At 42.9% G+C, this 25,924-nt stretch overlaps 1 protein-coding gene across 4 annotated transcripts in view; it reads right to left on the bottom strand.

Annotated features, from left to right (window-relative positions):
• The window catches only part of LOC106736839 (aromatic-L-amino-acid decarboxylase), a 126,881-nt gene that overhangs the window by 53,131 nt on the left and 47,826 nt on the right, over nt 1-25,924 (bottom strand). For all 4 annotated transcript variants that reach the window (XM_019483868.2, XM_019483867.2, XM_019483869.2 and 1 more), the window contains exons 5-6: nt 10,771-10,905; nt 7,216-7,359 (exon numbers count right to left, since the gene is read on the bottom strand). In XM_019483868.2, the coding sequence (XP_019339413.1) occupies nt 7,216-7,359; nt 10,771-10,905 (279 nt within the window). The remainder of the gene's footprint in view (nt 1-7,215; nt 7,360-10,770; nt 10,906-25,924) is intronic.

Below are 25,924 nucleotides of genomic sequence, written 5' to 3'. Positions count from 1 at the left end.
CAACTGTTTTAAGTAATGGTTTGCTTAGTAGACAGCGTCTTATTGTTTAAATATTTTTTAATGGCTTCTCGGTAGGTGTCTAAGCCCCAAAGCCACTTGTGTTAATTCCCAGAAACCACTTAAAGTGACAGCATCTGCTCTCATCAGGGCACATAACCCTGCGTCAGTACTAAACAATGAACCTAACCCAATTTGTAGCCCATATTACAGGAGCATAATCACATTTGTTCAGGGCAGAGGACAGGCTATTTCACAGAAATGGAACTGGCAGCTCAGGAAAGCCCCCAGGCATTATCCTTTTCAGCTTGTGTACTGTAAATATAACTCTGCCCTTATGTGGATCTGAAGCAGCCCAGTACTTGGTTCTCTCACCTCAAGTCATTCCACCCTGTATCAGGGAACGTACACTTGTATCTCTGACATTCAAAGCTTCAGACAGTGCAGAATCCTTAACTTTTAGAAGTGTAATCTCCCAATAGTACACAAAGGACAAATCTGCATATGCCTACCAACTTTAAAAGGGCTTGGCTGGTTAAATGTCATGTGGATCAATAAGGGAACAGGATTTGTCATGCAAAACTAACTGAGACTTCAGAATCATGGTTTTCTGGAGGTAACGAGAATAAGAAGAATAGCCAGGAAAATTTACGCAACTGAAATATGCAAAAAGACATGTCCCATTTAAAGAAGTGATTACCAGTGATATTTATAGGGGTTATGTTTATCCTAAATACTTAGGAGATCTTTATGCTAATATATGAGCAGTGAATGCAGAGCTATAATTGGTCCCAGGTTATACCAGTTTCTACTGTTTATTAAACCACCCATGAGGCAATTTTGACTCCTTGACACAGAGTTCCTCATGCTAATTTTCTAGTCATTTCTGCAACTACAACCACTATTTAAAAAAACAACAAATATCTCAGACTACCGTATATTCAGTTCAAAGATGCTTCTAGGTAGTCATCATATTAGTGCTTTAGTGATAAAAAAAAAAGGCAACCATCTTCCCCAAAAATACCAGGCTGGCATGGTTAAGGTGTAACAGATTCCATGGCCAATGGCACACATAGGAGTTATGTAGATGACATCCCATCCAGCTGCCTTTGACTCCCTAGCCCAAATGGCCAGGTACACAACAGCTAGATCAGTTGGGAGGCGACCTTTAGCACAAGTCCAGAGAAAGGTTTACCCCCACCGCTCTGTAGCAAGAGACTTTTACTGCTCTGCTACTACACCTCACACAACTCTACTAATATTAACTTCTAACCTAGCTATCCTTTTCCCTTTCTGTTTATGCAATGCTCATCTCTGTGTTAACTGAATATTTACTAGTGATATTTTCCCCTCTCTATAATACAACCACTTCTGGGCATAAGGTAATGTATCTACAATCCCAGCCTTTTCTGAGGGGAATGTTGCCTGTCAGACAGCCACATCATTGAATTAGCACTATTAATCTTGTGAAAAGAACTGTTTTCAGTGGTCATTTGTGGAGGCACTTCCAACTCTTTAATTCTGTGGAGACAACTGCCTACAGCAGTCTGGATGCAAATTGTCTGCTTCTTAATATCCTGTACATCATCACTAAGAAGAACCATTTCAGCTAGAGCCACAGAGAGTTTGTGCTGGGGATTTATTTAACCACTGAGACTGTACTGTAGCTTTAGCATGTCATCAGGTCACTGAAGTATATTATAATATACTCCCCAGCTGCTGCCATACACCTGCACTGACTTATGAAGGTCAATGTACTAACAGCCCACTTGTACACATGAAGGTGAACAAGGCCATCTGCTGTGGACTCTATTTTTCATTTTGTTAGGGCTCTGATTAGTGCATCCTGCCTCACATTTTGATACTTCATCCAGAACTAATTCCAGTGCACGTCGTTTTCTGTCTTAATATGAGATCCCAAGGTCCTGATGTGCCTAAGTCAACATGTACTTCATTGCCTTGTAGAAGCGGAACCCAAATGTAGGGTTTGGCATCTTGCCATATTGGCTAAGTTGGGGCTTGCTCCTTTGGGATGCTGATGGTTAGCAACTCCTGCCATGTTCAGTTCATTTTACGAATCAGTCACCCCCTCATCTAATCAGGCCAAATGTCTGCAGGTGCCCTGTATAACTAACTCATCTGTTTCTGTGTGTCAAGGTACATCTGGTCATTAATTTATGCAAACACCATTTGTAAAAGAAATATATTTGAAAGTGTGATCTTGAGCAGTAAAGCAAAAAAAAACAAAAACAAAAAAACGCCCCAGATTTTTAGACATGCTCCCAAACTCTTACAACATATTGTGCTAAGTGTGCTGATGAGCAAATCCCTAGACCTCAGAGACAATGGTAGGGGAAATAACTTCAAAGATTCTTAAAAAAAAAGATTAGGCCAATCAAATCCAACAAGCAGCCTTATGTATGTGAAGAGTTATCACGTGGCTACCAGGCTACATTAATTATGTCTTCTATCAAGCCCAGTAAATACATACTGGATTTTCTACTCACTTGCTCTGGTATAGTTATTCTGACTTCAGTAGAGTCAATATACACAGCACAGAGAAGAGAAGAAGTCTCAGTTCTTTGATTTCTTTACCATATACCCTATTACACCATTTTTTGCTCAAGAGGTTACACAGACTTCAAGGCAACTCAGCTGTCTTAATTAGGATGGATTTTTAGGCCCTCAATCTTTTTTCAGGCAGGATTCCTCCCACTGAGCTTTCTGTTTTGATGTTGCATTTCTCTGTGTGGAGGAGGAAGAGTGAACAAGAGGAGGTGCATCATAAGGTGGCATAAGGTGTTTCCTTGGTAGAGGGCATATCTTTGTCACAGGAACAAAATAAAATAGTGGCAATTTGCTCAAGGACAAAAGAAATTGGAGAGCTTCTGAAACCTGATAAACAAAAGAAGGGAGCCCTGCTGCCAGGCAAGGACTGCTGCTTAGCACAACAGGGAATTAGCACACCTTTTCAGTAAAGAGGCCGGCAATAAGGATAATGAGATCTAGTCTAATCTTAGCTGACATGTTTTATGTATACTAATAAATTGGAAGACCTGGCACAGGCCACATTAACTCAGGCTGAGCCAATACTTCCTTTCAAAGCCCATGTTTCAAAGCAGAGCAAACAGAGGAGACAAAATACAGTAAAAAACTCCCTTTATAATGGCGTCACTGAATCTATAAACAGATTGTTTGATTTCCTCCTTTTACAGCTGGAAACACTGAGAGAGGATGAATATTTATGAAAGATGACTCGCAAAGTGGGCACGTAGACAAGGTCTGAGGAACGGAGCAAGTTATTTTAACATTAAAAAAGTACCTGGAAGCAGACTACAAAATTATACTTTCAGTACAAAATGTAGGGGGAAAACCCCCACAAACTCATATTGATAAAAAGTAAGCACTTCTGAGTATATTGTTAAAATGAACAACCAACAAGATACATTTACGCTAGATAGTCAGTCAACTTATATGAGTTACCGTGCTATCACAGACAGAAATGAAACCTCCAGCATGATGCATTTCCTCTGCTGTAGGCCCCATGGCAGCAATTCATGTAAGCAGCCTTAGAGGTGTCTTGTTCATTCTGGAAAGCTGGTTTTTTTTGTTTTTTGTTTTTTTTTTGGGGGGGGGGGGGGTTCTCCCCATACACAGCCATTGGCAGAATTTTCTAGGCTCTCCCTAGGTTCCTTCAAATCCTTTCCTTCATGTCAGCAAAATAGCACAGTGTTCATACTCTCCAGTCCAACTGTCTCAATGGTAAAACCAGAGCCCAAGCTAAGTAAAACAAAACAGTTCGAAACAAAAAGGCATGGGGGAGCATTTCAAATGGGTCAAAGTGGTTTAAGTTCCATATTCAGAAATGACTTAAACACTCTTCTCTTGAAGAAGGCACCGGGAAATGTGGGGCCCCTGCAAGATGCGCTAGGCAATCTGGTGGTTGCACCAGAGGAGAACGCAGACATCTTTAACAAATTCTTCACCTCCATTTTCTTGTGCAGGGACCGGGACTCTCCCATCGTGTTTCAAGACGGACTTGAGGGGAACACCTCAAGACCTAAGGTTGAGGAGGACCGAGTTAGAGTGCTTCTGGAGGAACTGGACGTGTTCAAGTCAGCAGGTCCAGATGCTCTCCACCCCAGGGTGTTGAGGGAGCTAGCAGGGGTTATTGCTGGGCCCTTGGCACAGCTTTACGAGCGCTCGTGGTGCTCGGGCCAAGTGCCAGATGATTGGAAGATAGCCAATGTGGTCCCCATCTCTAAGAAAGGGAGGAGGGAGGACCCAGGCAACTATAGGCCCGTCAGTCTTACCTCAATCCTGGGGAAACTCTTTGAGAAGATCATCAAGGAGCACATCTGTGATGGGCCGACATCGGGGATGATGCTGAGGGGCAACCAGCACAGTTTCATTAGGGGCAGGTCATGTCAGACCCACCCGATTGCCTTTTACGATCAGGTCACAAAAGCATTGGATGCAGGTGTTGCCATTGATGTAGTCTTTCTGGACTTCAGGAAGGCCTTTGACACTGTCTCCCACCCCATCCTCATTAAAAAACTAGGCAACTGTGGCATCGATGCCTACACGATCAGATGGATTGCTAATTGGCTGAAGGGTCATACTCAGAGGGTGGTGTTGGACGGATCATATTCGACCTGGGGGGAAGTGGGCAGCGGAGTCCCCCAGGGCTCGGTCCTTGGGCCCGCACTGTTCAATTTCTTTATCAGCGATTTGGACGACAGAGTGAAAAGCAACCTGTTCAAATTTGCTGATGATACCAAAGTTTGGGGTGAGGTGGGCACGCTAGTAGGGAGGGAAAGACTGCAGAAAGACCTGGATAGGTTGCAAGGGTGGGCTATCAAAAACAGGATGCGTTTCAATACGGACAAGTGCAGGGTGCTGCACTTGGGCAGTATTAACCGGCAACACACTTTTAAGATGGGAAACTCCTTTCTTGAGAGCACAGAGGCAGAAAGGGATTTTGGAGTCATCATTGACTCCAAGATGAACATGGGCCGACAATGTGAGGTCACGGTCGGCAGGGCTAACTGGACCCTATTGTGCATCCACAGGTGCATCACAAGTAGGGCCAAGGAGGTGATCCTCCCCCTCTACGCGATACTGGTCAGGCCACAGCTGGAGTACTGTGTCCAGTTCTGGGCACCCCACTTCAAGAGGGATGTGGACAACGTTGAGAGGGTCCAGAGGAGGGCCACCCACATTATCTGTGGACAACAGGGCAGACTGTTGTCCCCAATGAGAGGCTATGGGACCTAAACCTGTTCAGCCTTCACAAGAGAAGGCTGAGTGGGGACCTGGTGACCGTCTATAAACTCACTAGGGGGGACCAGAAGGGTTTGGGGGAGACCTTGTTTCCCCTAACGCCCCCTGGGATAACAAGGAATAACGGCCACAAGTTGTTGGAGAGTAGGTTCAGATTAGACATCCGTAGGAACTACTTCACAGTTAGGGCGGCTAGGATCTGGAACCAACTTCCAAGGGAAATGGTGCTGGCTCCTACCCTGGGGGTCTTTAAGAAGCGGCTCAATGCCTACCTGGCTGGGGTCACTTGAGCCCAGTTTCCCTCCTGCCCAGGCAGGGGGTCAGACTTGAAGATCTACAAGGTCCCTTCTGACCCGACTTCTATGATTCTATGACTTGAAGCCTAAGCTTTACTGAAAGTCGCTCTTAAATGTCTAAGTCACATTTGAAGTGTAAATACTGAGACTCATTCGAAACTTTTACCTTAAATGATCAAAGAAGAAGAAAGGAAGAAAAAAGGACTCTAAAAGCAAAGTCTACTCATCAAGTTTGTATATTTTCTCCCAATATCAACATTTACTTTTTGCGTGCTTTTTCTAAATGCCAACCTAAAATTTCATCTCTGGATAGTGAGAGTCAAGACATGCTTTTTCCTTCTTGGGTGTCAGTAGACACAAAAGGTTCTGCAGGATATATTATATGAAGTCCACAGACTTCTGCAAGTTTCCATAGCCACGATTATAAGAACTTAACTTTAAAAAGTTGATGTTGATGCACAAGAATAAAATGTAGTTCACCTTCTAATTTTGTTAACTCTATGGAATGAGCAGGAGGAAAAAAACATAATAAAATGTATTTTTGTTACAAGCAATTGATTAATATTCTGAATTCACACAGTTTCTATCCAATGACTCAAAAGCATTATTTTTATTAGGAGTAATGCTCCTTAAAAGTCACTTGTATCCAGTTTAAAAGATCACACAGCATGAACATTTCTCACTGTGCATGAATTCTGATTGGAGCTGGATACTAATGTTCCATCCTATTCTCAACACAGGACATCTTATTGGGAGGTGAGGGAGCTACACGCATACCTATCTAACAGCCACTGATCTCGTTAAGCTTCTTAATAGGTTGTGGGGCTTCTTTATTTGCTAATGTGGCCCTGAGGGTAATAGTTTCTGGGAGGGCTTTGATTGTTCCTGATCTTAAGTATGACACTGTCATTTTGCATATTGATTTTATGATTCTTTCGCATGCACAAAAACAGAAAAACATAGAAGTTTGTGATAATTGTAGCTTGGGAGTTCACTGTAAGAGCATATAACATAAACTTTCAGGTGTGGAAGCAGCCATGAAGTTCCCTGACATCCATCTACCTGTCTGAACCCAATGTTTTTCCTCCTTTAATTGCCCCTTTCTCACTCTGTGCTTATTCAACAGTGCAGCTACTCTTTGACAGTTCATGCACACATGAATCACATAGAAAAAAAGTCTTCTAAATTCCATGTAGGCTAGAAAATTCAGTTATTTTCTTCTTTCTCTGGAGCCTATGAAGAAAAGAGACCCAACGAAGAAGTTGTGTACTGTGTGGAACACTCACCATGTCAAATTCATATTCTCTCTAGTCTGCAGACTATTATGTCCATAGATTACATACAGTATCATCTGGTTATCTTGCAGAGACATTCAAAAAGGCCTAGGTGGAATCAATCTGAGTTACATGGTTTTCTGTAAGTGGCATAGTTTAGACCGATAGCACACAGAACACACGTTCACCGGGGGAGGCAATCTTAGACTGGGTTCTGCCATTTTTAAACTTCTGTTCTGTTTTGCATATAGACCAGTTTCCAATAATTTATATCAGTAGAAGTGTAATACCTGTACTTGGCCCTTGAAAGTAGCTTTTCAGGTGCAGTAAGTCCATCAATGAAAACAGTTAGAATCAGTACTTACAAAAAATGGGATGAGACCAGCAGCTTTGTCTTCATCCAAAGCCTTCTGAAGGGCAGATCCCCGGGCAATAAATTTATCATCTGAAGGGATATTTTTCATCTTCACTCCTCCAATTAATGCAGCTCTTTCCACTGAGCAGTGAGCCTGAAATAAAATAGGCAAGTTTTAAAGTATGCGTCTTCCACTGGAACTTTTTTTAATTCCAATGAACCACACATCTGAAAACCATCACTCAGTGAACTGCATGTACATCTTAACTATGAAGTATGAATGGCCAAGTTCTGAAACCCTTGCTCAGACTTCATGCCAATAATATTCCCATTACCACTGATTGTTTTGCTTGAGCATACTCTGAGAATTTGGTAGGCTTGTTTATCAACCTCAGAATTTTCTACCAAAGCAATCAAAAACAATTAACTTTCACAAAATCAACTAATTTGAGTTATTTTAGGAAGTTGTGTTTCAGGGTATAAAATTCTGGTGGACTACGTATACTTTAAGTTACATTGGTAAAGCTTTTTTCCACCTTTACCAACTAGATAAGCAATGCCCTTGGTATTCATTCATCTTCTGCCAGAATTGAGGTCCACTTGCTACTTGCCTATTAATATTTATGTGGCAAAAAAGATCCTTATATTTGGAGATTCTGTAGAGTCAATATATTTCTAGATATGTATACCTTGGTAATGAGACCGAGTAAAAGATTCCTGTGCAATTCTTATAAAATGTGTAACTATGATTTAAATGAAAGGTCATGTCAGTCAAAACCCACATAGCAAAAATCAGAGCTGATATGGTGTTCTTTCCTATCCTGCTGTACCAACATGCTGAGACATCAAAAGCAGATTGCTCACACCATGGCAAAACTCTGCTTCACCAAGACTAGAAAAAGATGAAGTTTCTGCCTTTCAACTTTAAGTAGCCTCAATTTGACTTGTTTTTAAAGTGAACCTGTGATGAGCTGCCACTTTAATAATGGGCCATGTTTGAGGAAAACACTAGCTAGCTATGAAAGGTGGTCAACTCTAGGGAAGGATGCAATAGTTGCTCAACAGGGCTTAGCAACCCAGCACTTTAATTCTAGGGTAGGATGGCAAGAGGTGTATTATAACCAACTCAAATTGTGGGACAGAATGCAATTAAATGAATTCAAATGTAGGCAGGATTCTGGAATTATCATCCCATTTTCAAGAATGCTGAAACAAGATCTGTAATGCCTACAGCTATTCTGGATCTTGGGGCTAAGCCCATAAAAGAACTTAGATGCTACAGCATCTAACTCTTACTTAGGTGCTTTGCTACTCTGCTACCCAGTGCAGGGGCATTTACAGTAGTGAATTAAAAGCTTAGGCACCTAAAAAGGGAAGTTTGGGAATGAGTGAGACAACTGGGGAAGTGACTAAGGACTCAAGGCAGCAAGCCAGCTAATTAGCCCCAGCTGGCCTTGGTTACCCAGTGAACCTGACAGCCAGCAGTCTAACTACTTCCAGAAGGCCTCAGTTGCCTGCGTGCACATAGCTGCCTGCTTATAAGCAGCTGCTCTTTCAGTGCTTAGGAGGCTACTTACTAAAACAGATGTCTCTGTCTAGCTTTGGTCTTCTGACTCCTTGTTCCTAGTTTCCTGCTTCTTGCCTGCTGATTCCTTGTTCCAGATTCCAGCTTAGACCCCTTTGCTCCAGATCTGGCAGCTCTTGACCCCTTTCCCTCCTCCTTGGTCCTGAATCCAGTCAAGACCCTTATCTCTTGATGGCCAACTCCTCGTCTATGGCTTTAATTTGACTACTGATGTCCTTTTCCCTTACACCTACTGTTGTCAGCCGCTCTTCTTCCCCTCCCACTTTGCACTGGTGATGCTGGTTTCAATCCCTGCTTCCTGCTTGTAATCCCACTGGTTTATGGCTCTCTCTCAGTAATCACTCATGTCTCCATCGCTTTCAAACCTTGACCTCCTGACATACCTGCTCCTGGTCCTCCTGTCTCATGCCTTTAGTCTGGACCTTGTCTGCTCCTTAATCCTTTTGGGTTGAGACCCTCTAGGGTCAAGCATTGATCACCTAAATCTTAGTCGTACCCCTGACAACCTCATAACCTGGTAGCCAGGGATGTGGAGGACATGGGCTCCCCTTCTAGCTCCAGTTTAGAGAGGGTAGAGGTCTACATCTGTGTTTCCTACCTCCCAGAAAAGAGCTTTTATCTTCATTCCTGCCCCATTCTTGCCCTGTGAAAATGCCTGTACCCCTTATAAATGTGTTGTCTCCCTCTCTTGGGAAAGCATTTGGTTTTTCTCTTCTGGATTACTCGGTGATCTGTCCCACAGGTCTGTGCTTAATGTGGAAGGAACGGTCAGCTCAGCAACGATCCGCTTTGAAAGGTCAGTAATGTCTTAAGGCGAATACTTCAGCAGACAGAAAATCCCCTGACCTTCAGCAGGCAAAGAGGGCTGTCAGTATCCATTTCAGATCAGCCATTTACAACAAAAAGGGGAAAACAACAGTGAGGCCTACCTCATTAGTGCCTCATATGTAGGGCTCTGTGTCTGGCCATCTGCACAGCATGCGTTCAAAGAGAACACAGGACCATTTTGTGCCTTTTAAAAATTACTGTGCTCTTTTTCTACCCTTTCGTATCCTGATTGTTCTCATATCGTCTGCACCATAACAGTCTACTCTTCCCCAGCAGAGCATGAATATCTTTTAATTACATTATGTCTTAACATATGGTGATGGCAAAGTCTGGATTAACCTGAAAGATGCCCAATTTATGCCCTATAACCAGTGATTTGTTCTAACTAAATATCAAGTACTTGGAGATTCCTCCTATCTGACTGACATTTAGATAACAAAATGCCATGCTTATTGGAAAAGGCGGCACTGCTTGCCCTCCTTTGATAGGATTAGCAGTTTTAGAAATATAAAAGTAGTGGAACCAAGGGACTAGGATTTGCTTTTGTGGATGGTAAGAGCTTTCCATGATCTCAGCCAGGCTGAGAATTTGTCTAAGAAATCTCCTAAATACAATGCAAGAAAACAGGGATTGTATTGGGAATACTTGGAAGGAACTTGCTTGATTCCAGTAAGATTTTTTTCAAACATATCGCAGCTTCCTTCTTTAGGTGTTAAAGCCCATTTCTTTGGAACTCATTTGGTGTATGAGGAAATGCACGTGTGCACACAAGTTTAAGCTTGTGTGTACATGAGCAAATTTGTTAAATTATGACCCAGATTGTGTAATACTCATTTTGGTTAGTATTTTACACCACAAGCAACATCTTCAGTGGCATACCTTGCACACCTAATACTAAGTATGAATAGGAGTAGTCAGATGGTAATCTTAAAATACATTATAATGCTTTAATTCACTTCTATTTGCATTGAGATAGCCTCTAGGAACCCCAAATATGGACCAATTTTGGTAGATGCTAGACAAGCAGAATTAAATAAACTTCTCAGCATCAAAGAGCCCAGTCTAAACAATCTGTACAGCAGGGTGTCTTCCTTTTTTTTTAAGCAAGAAAAAAAATGTTATAACCATTTTTAGATGAATAGATGTGCTCACCATATCGGAAGCATAAGCCACTAGCCGGCCCATGATGTCTGACTCTGTTAGTTCAGGGTTTTCCAGCTGAAAACACCTGACTGTTTTGGTTCTGGCAGCAAGCAGTGAAACCAAGGTAGCCTCGCTGGCACTGCCCTGTAGTAGAAAAGACAGGCTGTGAAGAACATGGTGAAGAAAACTTCAATAGGAAGGTGTCCCACAATATAACAAACATTTTCTGTTGCTTAGAGGAGAATAAGTAAAAACAAAAATATGGCACGTTAAAAGCCTCAGAGTGAAGGCTCTGGAAAATATAAACAACACAACATGGAATAATGTGAGAAGTCTCAACAGGCTGTGTCCTCTATGTATGGCAAAAAGCATTACTGCAAAATGTCCACAAATGTGAACCTACGTTTGTGTAAGACAAAATGAAGGAATTAGTATAAGAAACAAGGGTTTTTTGCTATATCTTTTACTGGACCAACTAGATTGCAAGGTTGATACAGTTGGTCCAATAAAAGATAGCATTCACAGATCCTTGCCACTTGTATATTTCCTTGACCATCATGACTCCAATAGCCCTCCCAGCTTGGAGAACCAAACATTATTTAAAAGAATTGTATGTGGCCATGAAATAAATCTCAGTTCATTTTAAGCGTGGTCCCTCCTTTCTTTCTTCCTCTTTTTGCCTGTGCTTGCATGATCTAGAAGATAAAATGACTAACAGACAGAAAAAATGCAGAAGAAAGGATAATTTGAATAGTGGAACATCAAAATCATTAAAAAGGAGAGGAATCATTATAAACTGTGGACTAAACAGAGATTATAACGAGCCATGAAGTTAATTGACTCTCTCAGTACTGCCTAAATAGAAGTACTGCTACCCTCTGAGGCAGTTGGTTTTAAAGTTTGGGTAGAGCAGGAATCAAAGTCGGGGTGCAACTGCACCACTGCCTCCCCCACCCCCATCCCCACCCTGAATCTGCCCCTAAACATGTGATTGAACACTTAAATCTTTTATATTATTTTATGCATTGAACAACTATAGAAACCAATTGTATTTCAATGATTTTACAAGAAGACCAGTTGCCAATTACTATATAGATACCCATGCAGATGTATTCTACTTCATTGGAATATATACTAGTTAGTTGTCCCCTTATTGTTGAACCTTCCTTCAAACCTCTCAATCTTCCTGGAAGATGTGTCACTAGACTTCTCATCTTCCAGGTGCAATCTGCAAGGTCCTTGAAAATCCCTGCCTGTATTTTTGGCAACCCAACCAAGCCTGGTCACTTTCTGGGAAATGAAAGGAAAGGGGAGGGGGAGGGGGGACTTGGTTAGAACCTGGGACCTCATTACATTAAGGAGAAGTCATGGTGGAAGGGGAGGGGTGACTGCCAGAAGCTGAGGTGTTGTTGAGCCAAAGTTTTGTTGAAGCCTTAGTTAGACAATGTCAGGAGCACAAGTTTCCTAGTCTATCCAATACATACACCAGGTACTGATCATGTATGTTATGTTGTAACAACTGCAGATTAATATTTATTTCAATTCAGTTACTCTGGATTTCTACCTGTGTCACAGATCAGAACTTGACCACGTTCTTTATTGTTGTAAAGGGCTGGCCAAAATTATGGCATTACATATTTTATTTGATCTTTATATTACTTGGGATAAGAACTCAATTGCTATAAAACTCTATACTGAACACAAGAGAAAATATGGAGCATAAAAACTATGAATCAATGTAGCCATTTTCCTAAACACTAGCTAAATATCCTCTATCTGAAGTACACACATCATATAAGGAATAGTCCACACAAAATTTAAAAATGCATGCTCCAGTTGCTTCAAACACACACACACAAATACAGCTTTCATTGTTTTCTTAGAATTTTTACAACCATTAAAAGAGGATTTGTGCAGCCACTGATCTATCAGTTTCACAGGAGAATTTACAGGAAATGAAGAATGCTGGTTGTTAAGGTTTTTTTTCCTTCAGACCAACCAGAGGCAACGTTTTAAAAACTGCTCATTCATTCTGTGACTAACAGGTTGTTGCAAACACATTTCCAAAAGCCAAGAAGTTCTGGGAAGTCTATTCTGAAGGGGTAGTTTTAATTTGATTAGTTGCTATAGAAACCCTTCTCTGTCCACTAGATAACACTACTATTAATACGTTTCCTAGAAAAATAAGTCAAGAAGTCTCAGAAACTTTCTCACTGCCACTGTGCTAATTTTGAATCATGTTATTTATGCCAAACCAAATTCTGTCTTCTATATAGATGGCAATTGGCAGCCCTATTTGTTCTGTGAGCATATGCTAATTAAAATACATACTTATATATTTGGAAAGCTGTTTGATTCCATTTCTCTTGTAGATGACTGGCCCTTGCTCGTATGATCAATCCTATTACGTTTATCTCCCAAGTGACCAGTGAAGTTAATTGACAACTTACGACAAGGATGACTCTCAACTACAATTTAGTTCATCTTCCTTAAGGGCTTGCAAAACCCTAAAACTTAAAGAACCTCAAGCAGGCTCCCATCAGACTCTGCTGACTTCAAACAGAGCAGGATCAAGTCCCAAACATTTACCAAGTGCACCACTACTTTGGTGATGTTTCAGCCATGCCATCTGCAGGGCTAGAAATTGGGCCCCATGGTCACTGGGAGGGCAAAGAGAGTAGGGATGAAAATACCTTTTAAAAATTATCCATTTAACCTCCTCTAATTATATCAATTAAACAGTTAACTGATAACACACCCAGTCCAGGCCACGGAATACAGATCCCTGGGCTGGCGCCTGCCCTGCCTCACCCCACTGCAGGGGAAGGGCCATGGCCACCTGCCTGGAGCATGATGGGGAGCTGGGGGCCACGTACAGACCTGCTGGGACACAGCTGTGGCTGGGAGGTACTCCCTGGGACCTTTGACAGGGTGGGGAGGAGGCGATGTCAAGCTGCACCAGACAGCAGTACCCACATGAAGTCATGGGTGGTATTAGCAAGCAAGGCACTTTCCCAGCTTGCTGCAGCTGCTGACATGCTGGGAATAAGGGAGTAGACTAGCTATGGATACTAGTCCCTCCTTGCCTCTTCCCTTTCTTCTCCCTTCCTCTTTGCTCCTCCCTCCCTCCCTTCTTTCTGTCTGCACTGCCACCTTCATATTCCTGAGGCACCGTACCACTTCCCTTCTCCACCAGACTGTGCCCCACACTAAATGTTAACTGGTAATGCATTACTGGAATAAATATACTTATTGTTTACATGTTTAACCTTTCACATCCCTAAAAGCAAGATGAAGAGCCTCAGAAGGTAGGTCAATGAACATATGTGGACTATGCTGTGGTGATGGGAAGAAATATGAAAAATTCAGGTTTAATGAAGACAGGAGAAAAGGAAGATGTTTATTCTTACTCCCCCCCTCCCCCCCCCGCCACGTGTAGAAATATTGTTACTGCCATTTTAGAGAAAAAGGAACTGTAGCATGGAAAGGCAAAGGACCAGATACTAACCTACCTATTAGGAGGGAGGCAACTGTCCTTAAACTTGACCCAATTCCACCCCCTCAGATCCCTAAAAAGAACCCATTATCTTGTCCCATTTTAATGTGCTGTCATCCTGCCCTTAAGACTGGATGCGCCAAGGAAGAGGAGGACCTATCCACCTTTTGTGTTAACAGTTTTTCAAAGACTCACTCAGGGTGGAAGATAATACTTAGACGGGTAATAAGATAGTACAAATAGGATCTGGTGATTTTGCCTGTAGTCACAAAAGACATTTGTGTCAGAGCAAAAAAATCAGCCTATTCCTTTCTCAGTTGATTGCCCAGTCAGTCTTCCAAAAGTCAGAATCTTGGGAATGCTTGTTTGTTAGCTGTTCACTGCCTACGTGTCTCTAAGTAACTAACATCTTCCTCTATGAAAAGGGGACATCTGTCTTACCCAGGTTATGGACAGAAAAAAAGCCACAAGGTTTACCCAGAGTAGAGATAGCAAAAAATGTAGACAGCTTCAAAAACAATATCCAACCCTACCACATTTTGGTGGGGAAAAAAATGGGTGTTTTGTGACTTGGCAGTAAGCATGCATAAGTCCTGGCAGGCATGTGCCCCTATGTAATGGAGGCAACTTTCATTGCCTGCAGAGAATATTTTTCTAGTCTTTCATCTGGTGTTTTACTAACAAAGGTAATTCCACATGGTTTACCATGAGATTATCTGTGTGAGTAAGAAGTACTCATGTCAGCAAGCCTTTGATGACTCACATCTTTTGCCTATTCATAGATTCATAGATGTTAGGATTGGAAGGGACCTCAATAGATCATCAAGTCCGACCCCCTGCATAACCAGGAAAGAATGCTGGGTCTAGATGACCCCAGCTAGATGCTCATCTAACCTCCTCTTGAAGACCCCCAGGGTAGGGGAGAGCACCACCTCCCTTGGGAGCCCGTTCCAGACCTTGGCCACTCGAACTGTGAAGAAGTTCTTCCTAATGTCCAATCTAAATCTGCTCTCTGCTAGCTTGTGGCCATTATTTCTTGTAACCCCCAGGGGCGCCTTGGTGAATAAATACTCACCAATTCCCTTCTGTGCCCCTGTGATGAACTTACAGGTGGCCACAAGGTCGCCTCTCAACCTTCTCTTGCAGAGGCTGAAAAGGTCCAGTTTCTCTAGTCTCTCCTCGTAGGGCTTGGACTGCAGGCCCTTAACCATATGAGTGGCCCTTCTCTGGACCCTCTCCAGGTTATCTGCATCCCTCTTGAATTGCGGCGCCCAAAATTGCACACAGTACTCCAACTGCGGTCTGACCAGCGCCCGATAGAGGGGAAGTATCACCTCCTTGGACCTATTCATCATGCATCTGCTGATGCACAATAAAGTGCCATTGGCTTTTTTGATGGCTTCGTCACACTGCCGATTCATGTTCATCTTGGAGTCCACTAGGACTCCAAGATCCCTTTCCACCTCTGTGCCACCCAGCAGGTCATTCCCTAGGCTGTAGGTGTGCTGGACATTTTTCCTCCCTAGGTGCAGCACTTCGCATTTCTCCTTGTTGAACTGCATCCTGTTGTTTTCTGCCCACTTGTCCAACCTGTCCAGATCTGCTTGCAGCTGTTCCCTGCCCTCCAGCGTGTCCACATCTCCCCATAGCTTTGTGTCATCTGCAAACTTGGACAGAGTACATTTGACTCCCTCGTCCAAGTCACTGATGAAGACATTAAAGAGTATCGGTCCAAGGACCGAACCCTGCGGGACCCCACTGCCCACACCCTTCCAGGTCGAAACCGACCCATCCACCACGACTCTCTGGGTGCGACCCTCCAGCCAATTTGCCACCCACCGGACTGTGTAGTCATCCAAGTCACAGCCTCTTAACTTGTTCACCAGTATGGGGTGGGATACCGTATCGAAGACCTTCCTGAAGTCTAAGTATACGACATCCACCCCTCCTCCTGTGTCCAGACGTTTTGTAACCTGGTCATAAAAAGAAACTAGATTGGTCAGGCACGATCTGCCTGCCATGAACCCTCGGATGGAGCTCATCCGGGCCTGCCGACTTACAGGCATCCAGTTCTTCCAAGTGACTCTGCACCACCTCAGGGTCTACGCATGGAAGTCTGGCATCTTGCTGCTGCCTCTCTACAACCCCAGTGAGAGACTTGTCGTGCCCCTCACTTAGGAACACTGAGGCAAAGACCTCGTTGAGGAGTTCAGCCTTGTCCCCCCTGTCCGTCACCAATTGTTTCTGCCCATTTAGCAGGGGTCCTATTCCTCCCTGGGCCTTCCTTTTACTCCCTATATATCTAAAAAACAATTTCTCGTTGTCTTTTACTTGGGTTGCTATCCTCAGCTCCATGGTAGCTTTGGCCTGTCTAACTGCCTCCCTGCAGGCACAAGCAGAGGAGGTATATTCATGTTTGGTGATCTCTCCCTGTTTCCACTTTTTATGTGCTCCCCTTTTGTCCCTTAGGCTGCCCTGGATTTCTGTGGTCAGCCAGGGAAGCCTCCTGGCCCCTTTCCCTCTTTTGCCTCGCTCAGGGATCGTCTTGCTTTGTGCCCGGAGGATTGTTTTCTTAAGGCACAGCCACCCTTCTTGGGCTTCCATTTCTTCAAATCTCCTACTCTGCAGTGCGTCCTTGACTAATCGCCTGAGTTCATTGAAATCAGCTTTCCTAAAGTCTAGCACTTTCACCCTACTAGTTACCTTACCCACTCGACGTCTTATGATGTATTCTATTATTAGGTGATCACTGTCCCCCAGATGGCTACCAATTTGGAGGTCCGCTACCATGTCATCTCCCGTTGCCAATACCAGATCCAGTATGGCATTCCCCCTAGTGGGACCATGTACCTCCTGTGTCAGGTGGAGGTCCTGTACACAGGTTAGAAACCTGCGTGAGCGGTGGGACTATGTATTACAAGAGGTCAAGCATACTTGAATAATACCACACTGTATCTAATCAACCATTTCTACCTTCTCCAAGGCAAACAGGATTTTATAAATATTTATAACCTTTTCAAGAAATGCAATCTGGTGACCTATGCAATGATCACATGCTGCCAGCAGGCAATATTATCTGAGATGCACTCTTTCTGATAAAATGTTTTGTTTTTTTCCTACGCTGCCTTTCCAAAACACTGCACCTAAAATCACAGTACTCTTCTGGTGGTTTCAGCATGATTTGTTAACACAGAAAGAGACATTAGAAAACCTGGGCTCACATCTTGACTTCACCACAAATTCAGACATGTGGCTTGAACCAAAATGTTCATGCTTGGGCTCCTAACAGTAGAGCTGGCCTCAGTTTCCCCATTCATACAATGGAAAGCTGTCAATTTACTGTTTTTGTGAAGCTTACAATGACTTCTGTTCTTTCCCAGTGACTTTTCTATTCTTGAAAAGGGCAGAATTCAGTATCTTTTCAATATTTATATCATCTAAAGAGGGACCTGTTCCTGAGCAGGTCTTTTAGGATGTTCCTGGTGTTTAAAGCACTAGAGCAGGGCTTCCCAAACTTTTGCTACCTGGGCACACTTCCTTTCTGGATTAAAACTGGCAGCACACTTCACTCTAAACCCTAACACCTAACCGTAACCCCTGTCCAAATAGATCTAAACTCATAAAAGATAGGGAGGGGCCTCGACACTAAAAAAGTTGAGAATCACTGATCTAGATGGTGCCATTTAAGGGCAGCAGTGACAAGACCTCACCCAGTTGTACCTCACTCTTCCTACTATCTGCCCCCTTCTGCCCCTGTTCTGTACCTCATGGGGTAAGGCCTGCTAAAATGGCCAAGGCTGCTCCTGCAGGGTCTTGCACACTGGTGACTACCCCTACAGCTCCCTCCTGATGGCTTCGGGAGCATGGGAGGAGTGGAGGGGACAAATTGGATTGATTGCAGAGTGCAACTTCATCTGTTCATCTGCCTGTTTGCCCACCTAAGCACAGAAGAGCACGCTGCTGGTAGCATTGGGGTGGCTGGCACAGGGCTGCCTCGGTACGGAGAAGGGTGGGACATGGCAGCAGCAGCTGTCCTCAGAGGAGTAGCTGCAGGTACCACAGAAGTAGCTGGGGCAGGAGTTGGGTGCCAAACAGGGGAGAAGATCTCCTCACACAGGAAAATCTCACAGCACATTAGTATGCTATAGGATACCCCTTGGGAATCAGTGCACTAGAGCTTGAAATCCAGAGATTCAAGTTTTTCTCTCTGCTCTGTGTGTGGACCGCGCCCCGATCCCACCTTTGTCGCCATGTGCGGCAGCGATTCCGATCTCATTCCCGTCGCCATGTGCGAGCCGGGGGCGAGCCGGGCCCGTCTTCGTTGCATACGGGCTGTGGCCGGCAGCCCGGGCACGTGGGGCGGGAGAGAACCGCGGGGCGGTTTAGCGCATGCAAGTTAAAATTAGTTACGGAGGCGTAATGGTTGATTGAAAAGATTGTTTACTTACACCCAAAGATGGTATTGGTGTAGGCTGGATAGGTTTCCAGGCACAGCTCCCATTTGGATCCTCACTAGAGGAACACGACAAATCGATTGCTCCCACGAAGTTGTTCAGGCTCCGCAGGTCCGGTTCGGTTTCCAGGTCCCCTGGAGCTGTTAAGACTCCGTGGGCTCGAAAATTGGGTTCGGTTAGGCTCGAAAAGTTTCCCCAGAGTTACTTAGGCTCCGCGGGTCCGAAGTTACAGCAAAGGGATACGTCTAGGATTGCGCTCGGCGACGGGGAGAGGCGAGAAGCAAAAGCTCTGTAGGCTCGGTTCTATTGCCTGCTTAGGGGAGGCGCGTCGGGTCCGCGAGGGTCTGCAGCACTTGGAGATCTTCACACAGAATCTCTCCCGTCCTCCCTCCTCCGACTTGGGCGGAAACTACCCAAGCCTTTTGTATGGCTAGCAAGCCAATCGCTAGCCGCCACGTGTGCCTACATTAGGAATTGGCCAATAATATGGCGCGAATCCCAATACAAATGGCGGGAACTTCTTTACAGCGTACATCACTACGATGCAAAAGAGATGCACACTGAAAAGAAGCTATAATCTGGCAGGAAATCCCCCATTGCACCAGAGTTCTCTCTAGCAGCAGAGAACTCTACCGTGCAAAGAAAGCGACAAATTGGCGGGAAATAATTTAGTGGTGCCGAAGCACACACACAAACAAAAAATCACACCTTTGGGTTGTGACACTCTGCAACAGACAATGGATGGGGAAGCCACTTAAGGCAGGTCTACACTGTGGCAACTGAGTTCCATTCTGGACATGCACTCCTGCAGGTGTGCCCCAAACCCGGAAATAAGAGGGTGAAACCACTTAGAGGTATCCTCCTGGGGGCTCCTCTTAAGACATCAGTCTCTAGCACGCTTCAAAGCAACTGCTGAGGGCAGCCGCACATAGAGTCTTCTTTTGTATGACATTTTAGGATTACAACATTCATAGATTAATATCTACATTTGATAGCTTTTCATCTGTTTCAGGGCTAGCTTCATGGACTGATTTTAGATTGCCATTAAATGATCTAATTGAGCAATCATTCACAATGCGTTGCACCATCTGAAAAATTGCACCACAATTGCAACCCAGACTCTCTTTGATTCTCCAGTTATGGAGTAGGTGTCCACATTTCCATGAAGTGTCCAGATGCAATTCAGAGAGGATCAAATCTCTCTCAGTAGGTCAAATCCTGGCTGGAGGATTGTAGGGTCACAACCCTACACAGCATATGACCTCACAGCCTATTTCTGGGTGTGGAATACGTGTACAGGTACTAGGGGTGAGGTGTGCTTACGAACATCCTGGCAAGAGGATGCAAACATGTCTTTGTCTCAGTCTTTGTTTGTAAAATGTGGACAATTAGCTCCTACTGCATGCCAACCGTGCAGTTCAGTGCATTACAGGATGATGTGCTCGGTAGATGGAGTGATGAGGCCACACAAGTACCTGAGGGAGGTAGATCCTAAAATGGGCTCTGGTTTTAATAAATGAATGTTGTAACTGACTAAAAGTCACCTCTTCAGAATGAAATCAGTGGCTTGGGCAGAGCCTCGATTCTGGAGCCAGGATATTCATGTTGCTCTGATGTCTCTTATCAACCACTTTGGGGGGAAAAACTCCTGTTCTCCTCAAGTTCTCCAGGTTGCTGATAGCCAAATAAGAATCACCAAGGCAACAAGAGTGGATTGACTGGGTTATTGTTTGTTTGTGGGTTCTTTATTGTCCGAGTTAAAATTCCTCTTCCTCTCTGAACAACAGCAAAAACGTCCCTTGTGAAATATAAACTAATAAAAGTTTCTGTCACTTTAACTAAATGGGAAAGGTGGGTTACTGCACAGCATGTTTATCTTAGACCTGCTAAGCAGGCTACTCTCTGCCCTTCCACTTTTGAAAGGCAACCTTTTTTTTCCTTCTCAAAAGCTGCACTCTATGCTAAGTGAACAGTGATGATACCTTCCCTTTTATTGCAGGCAAACAAAGGTTGCTATGGTGAGTGGGCTCAAGAGGCGGAAGAAATATTGGTGAGAGCTGATGCTCATGTCCACCAGTGCACTGAGCTGAAAATTTCTTTCATCTTTTGGCTTTCTCAAGTGTCACCCTGCACATAGCAAAGAATGCGCTTTGTATTGATGTAGGCTTTCAAATGTAATTAAGAGCCAATTTTCACAGGTTCAGCTTATCCAATACTGCAATAACTGTCTGGTATTTGCCTCAGGAATGATGGGCAGCCTCAGATTCACATTGCCTCTCCTTGCCCTCTCTCATTTGTATTATTATTGTTTCAAGAGGGAGACTCGAAAAGAAACAGCAAAAATTGCCTCATCTCAAATGGCAGCAGTTTTTTGATGATGAGATCAGAGTGATCGTTAGTATCTTCCAAAATTATGGGCAATCAAGGGTTTTCAGCTTGGAAGGGTGACATAGCCTGCTGATAAACACCAGGCATAATTGCCTACTTTTGTTAGAACAAAATAAAATCAATGCTGTTGGGTAGCGAAGAAAAGGTAGCTTCATGTACATACAAAAAAACAAGTCAGACTAATTATGTTTTCCCAAAACATCCAGCAGCATGGAGCCAGAAAGGAATTACTCTGGATTTACACTGATGTCAATGGTATAAAAGTTTGCCCAAACCCTGAATCATCATTAAATAATTGCATTTGGTTTGGTTTTGAAGAAGGGAAATCTTGTGACTAGTGAAAAGCAAACAAGCATCATGGAGGATGCTTCTGAAACATAATATAACTCTTACGTACATGCTCAAAGTAGCAGGTCTGTCCCATTAAGAAATATGCTCTGCTTTATGGATTGTATTCTGTTATACAAGGAACATACACGTGTTCATTTGGAGGGTCAATGTTCTAGTAGATATCTGCTTTTTGATGCACTGGAGGTTCAGCCAGCTAACTGGGTTGTTTAGTTTGATTCTACCTTATAAGTTCTAATTTTAAACCACTTCATTTTATTACCACATATTTCAGTTTGTTGCATGAAGTGTGCCTCATAAACCCATGTTGGTTTTTCTAATAGGTGTTCTGTCAGTGGACTTTAGCGTATACCCTGCTTATGGTGGATGCTTTGCTATGCTGCTTCCATTACCATAACACTAGCACTATTCTTCTCTAACAAGAGAGGAACTTTGTAGGTATTGCCTGTAATAAATTGTTGAATTTGTTTGAATGAAATGTAAGGAAAGCCTCTGCAGCCCCTTTCACTGCACTCTAATATGCATAATCACCTCTCAAAATCATATTCAATTTTAGCCTGAGAAGTTACATTTCACTTCCCTGTGCTGAACAGCCCTGGTGCATTTCATCAGGGTACATTGTTGAACATGTGCTGTGGCTGCGAGTTAGAAAATCAGAACTGTCATCATACAGGAAAGTTCAAAATTGCAAAATGCATTTTATTCCAAATTAGGATAAGAAATTGAATTAACAAAGCCATTCGTGGAACTGAACTTTCTGAAAAAATGTAATTAGAAACATTTCATTCTGAAATACAATGATTCAAGATTCCCACATCAAAATCATTCCTTTCCATTGTTTAAACAAAAAGCAGCATTTCACTGCATACCTCTTAGACATTAATCTATGTCCAGCTAAGCTAGTGCAATGAATCATGGAAACTGTAGTTTGAGTGTCTTAAGCTTTTATTCTTCTCTGTTGCCTAGGAGCCCTCTCTGATGTAATATGGAGTCAGTTAACAATGAACAATGTTCTTTTTCAACCAAGAGGCAAAACAGTGCATCAAAAAAGATGCAATCCAGCTGGGGACCTCATTTCATAAAGAATGGAGACATGGGATGCCCGTGAGAAACCTCATTCTCCATTAATAAAAAACAACAACAAAACCCCCAAAACATTTTAATAGAAAATTCTTAGCGCATCCTCCTGCAAGCATTGTGACCAAGGCAGCCAATCCAGCACTCATCACCTGCACTAATTCACCTGGCATTTTTTTAGGGACAAAAACATGCCAAAATTTTCCTCAGACATGACTGGATCTCAAGGGAGGGCAAGGTGATCCAAATTTGGATTTGCATGAAGTGCTAGTCCTTCTGGCTGACACCAGCTTTCCAGTACAAGCCTGGTTTTGGCCATAATCTAAAGAGATGACAAGTAAGCAGATTTAACATGTGAGATTTTAGAGTAGGATAGATTATTTTTAAAGAATGGAGGCAGGTTTGATGAGCCATCTATGAAATGTGTGTATAGGGAGGGAAGGGGCAGAACAACTGGTTTGGAAAAGGTTCTTATTCCCTGCCCATAAGAGAGCTTGACAAAGAAACTGAGATAGAAACTCCTATTATTGCTGCTGCTGTTAATGTTGTGGGGTATAGTGAAGACCAGGATCCCTTTCACTAGTTTATAGGGAGGTTAACTTAGTTATTAAAATAGTATGTGTGTACATTAGTAGTCTCATATTACAGAGGTGCCAGAGTCTCATTCATTATCAGAATTAACCAGACAAATTGCTCCACCAACTGAGAATGGCCATGCACCACCACTCACAGAATTGAGAAAGAGCTATCATCTGTCAATCTTTTCCATATCTGCGCCAGGTGATGCATGTTTGCTCATCTCAGAGTTGCTATTTCTACCTGCTTCATAGTAGGAAAGCATGTCATATCATGCCTGTGAGTTATGGTCATGCTACTATCCTCCAGTTTAGGAAAACAGGTCTGAAAGGGGCCTCCCAGTTACTAAGTCTATCCCCTTGCATTTGCAGGCACCCAGTTTCCCAGAAAGGTCAACTGACTATCAAATCAAATTCTTCATACACACCACAGCTAAAAAGTGCCTTGTTAAAAAATAAACCCGCTGAGTGCCACTGCAAACAAGAAGAGACAAGGTCAATACCATGACACCACTATGGCAGGAAATTAGCTTAAAATATGTTTAGATGATCCTAGGTAGAGAACCATGGCCTGTACTTAAGGAAAGGGAAAACCCCCATACTCTGGGGCAATCTGGGCAAGAACAATTCCTTCCTGACCCTAAATTTGGCAATCAGTTTGATCTTGGGTATGAGATGCCAGATCTACCAGACAAATATCTGAGGGGCTTTTGGTACCCTTAGGAACATTCAAATACCCAAGTGAAACTGATCTCTAGCGGTGGCCAATATCCAATGCTTTAAAGGAAGGAGAAAGAAAAACATAATAATACTGAAGCAATAGAAAGGGGAAATCTTCCTTGCCATCACAGGAAACCAGTAAAAGCCCACAAATATGGGATTTCCAAACAATTCTCACTGAGAGATCGTTTTCCTAAAGCCCCTTCATGGGGATCCCAAAATATCAAATCCATTTATGACATACTCAGACTACTACACCAAGAACACCTCTATGTTACCAAACAATCCTATCTTTATTCTTCTCCCCCTCCCCTTTTTTTCAGAAGAGCATTTTAGAAATACAGTCCTCTAGTGGCTGAAAACATTCTTCTAATTTTCAGTAGAAATTTATGACCAATTCATAGCCCTCTAATTTTGTATTGGCACTGTTCCTTAACTTAAATATCTCTTTCTCCTTGATAATCACCCTGTGAATGTATTTATAAGCAAACAAGTCAATCTGCTCCCCTATGACTGGTTCTCCATCTCCTTAACAACCCCAATCGCCCTTCCATGGACTTCTTTCAGTTTAATCTTTTTTTGAATGTAGGCAACCAGAAGTGGACACAGCATTCTAAATGGGGCCTCAGAGTGCCTTGTGCAGTGAAACTAATATTCCCCATTTATTAATAGAAACGCCTTACCTAATAAATACAAGGGTTTGCCTTAGGTTATATTACAGCTGCATCACTGGCAGCTCATGCTCATCCTTTGATCAACCACAAAACTGAGGTTCCTCTCTTCCTCAGTTGTCATCTGTATGCGAGTCTCTGCCTTACAGTGCGAGCTCTTGGTATTGTTTCATAAGTACATGTGGTATGTTTTGTACAATGGTACTCCACTGTTGTCTAATTCTTCCTGGAAAATTATTCCAGTTTTCTTCTATATTGGATACCTTGCAGTTTCATGTTGTTCACAAATTGCAGAAGCATGCATCTACTTTGGTACTAAGGTCAATAATGACAATATTGAACAGGGTGGGTCCTGACACTGAGCCTTCAGGGACCCCGTAGTAACTCCTATCCAGCCTAACACCTCTTCTGTTGACATAACTTGCTAAATCTCCCTTTTAGCCAGCTTCTTATCCACCTTTTAATTATGGTATTACTCACTATCTTCTTCTATTCAATAATTTCCTGTAAGGCACAGTATCAAATACTTTGCTTAAATCTGGGTAGGTTAGGTTCACTGCATTTCCCTTATCTAAAAAATCGGTTATCCTGTTCTAGAAGGATACGAGAGATTTGACACAATTTTTCTTGGATAAAACCACGTTGTGTTTTGTGCCATTTTCTGTTTACCTTCATATCCTTGATTGTATTTTTGTTTGATACCTTGCATAATACATAAGATTGAAATTAAATTGTTGGGTCTGTGGTAATCTGGGCTATTCCTGCTCCCCCTCCCAACATACTATCTCTGAACTGACAGATACATTAAAGAATCAGGCTGTACTATTTGCTATTTCATGTGCAAATTCTTTTGATAGTCTCAGATGAAGAATATTCAAACTCCTTGATTTCATCATAGGAAGCAAACTATGATTTACTTCCACCTCAGATGTGGTCATTTCCATTGTTGTATCCTTGTTTCCATTATGTTCCTTATCTTGAACTTCATTTCTATCTTTGTCTCTATTGATAATCAAGGCAAAATGTTCATTTGCTACTTGGGCCATACTTACATTATCCTTAATTTCCACCTTATCTTCAGTGAATAGCGTCCCTAAATAGTGTCCCTACTTCTTCCCTCCTGGTCCTCTTTTGGATTATATGAGTGGAAACCTCTGATTGCCCATTTTCATTTTCTTTGCAAGGTCCAATTCCAACAGCCTTTTGCTATTCTCATCTTATCCCTGTGCCTTTGAACCGCCAACGTATCTCTCTTCCTCATTAACCCATTTTTGCTGTTCCTTGAATATTCTCTGCCCACTGTTAATATTCTACTTGAGATGATTATTCAAAGGAAGATGGTAGCCCTTCCCTATCACTTTATATCTTCTTTGAGATCTCCAGATAGGTTTGCCCTGTGGACTGAAAGTAATTCTATGCCTGTACAGCACTAAA

Source organism: Alligator mississippiensis, chromosome 5 (assembly GCF_030867095.1).
Source record: "Alligator mississippiensis isolate rAllMis1 chromosome 5, rAllMis1, whole genome shotgun sequence".
In the NCBI taxonomy this organism is placed as follows: Eukaryota; Metazoa; Chordata; order Crocodylia; family Alligatoridae; genus Alligator; species Alligator mississippiensis.
This window is presented reverse-complemented; position numbering and strand designations above follow the sequence as displayed.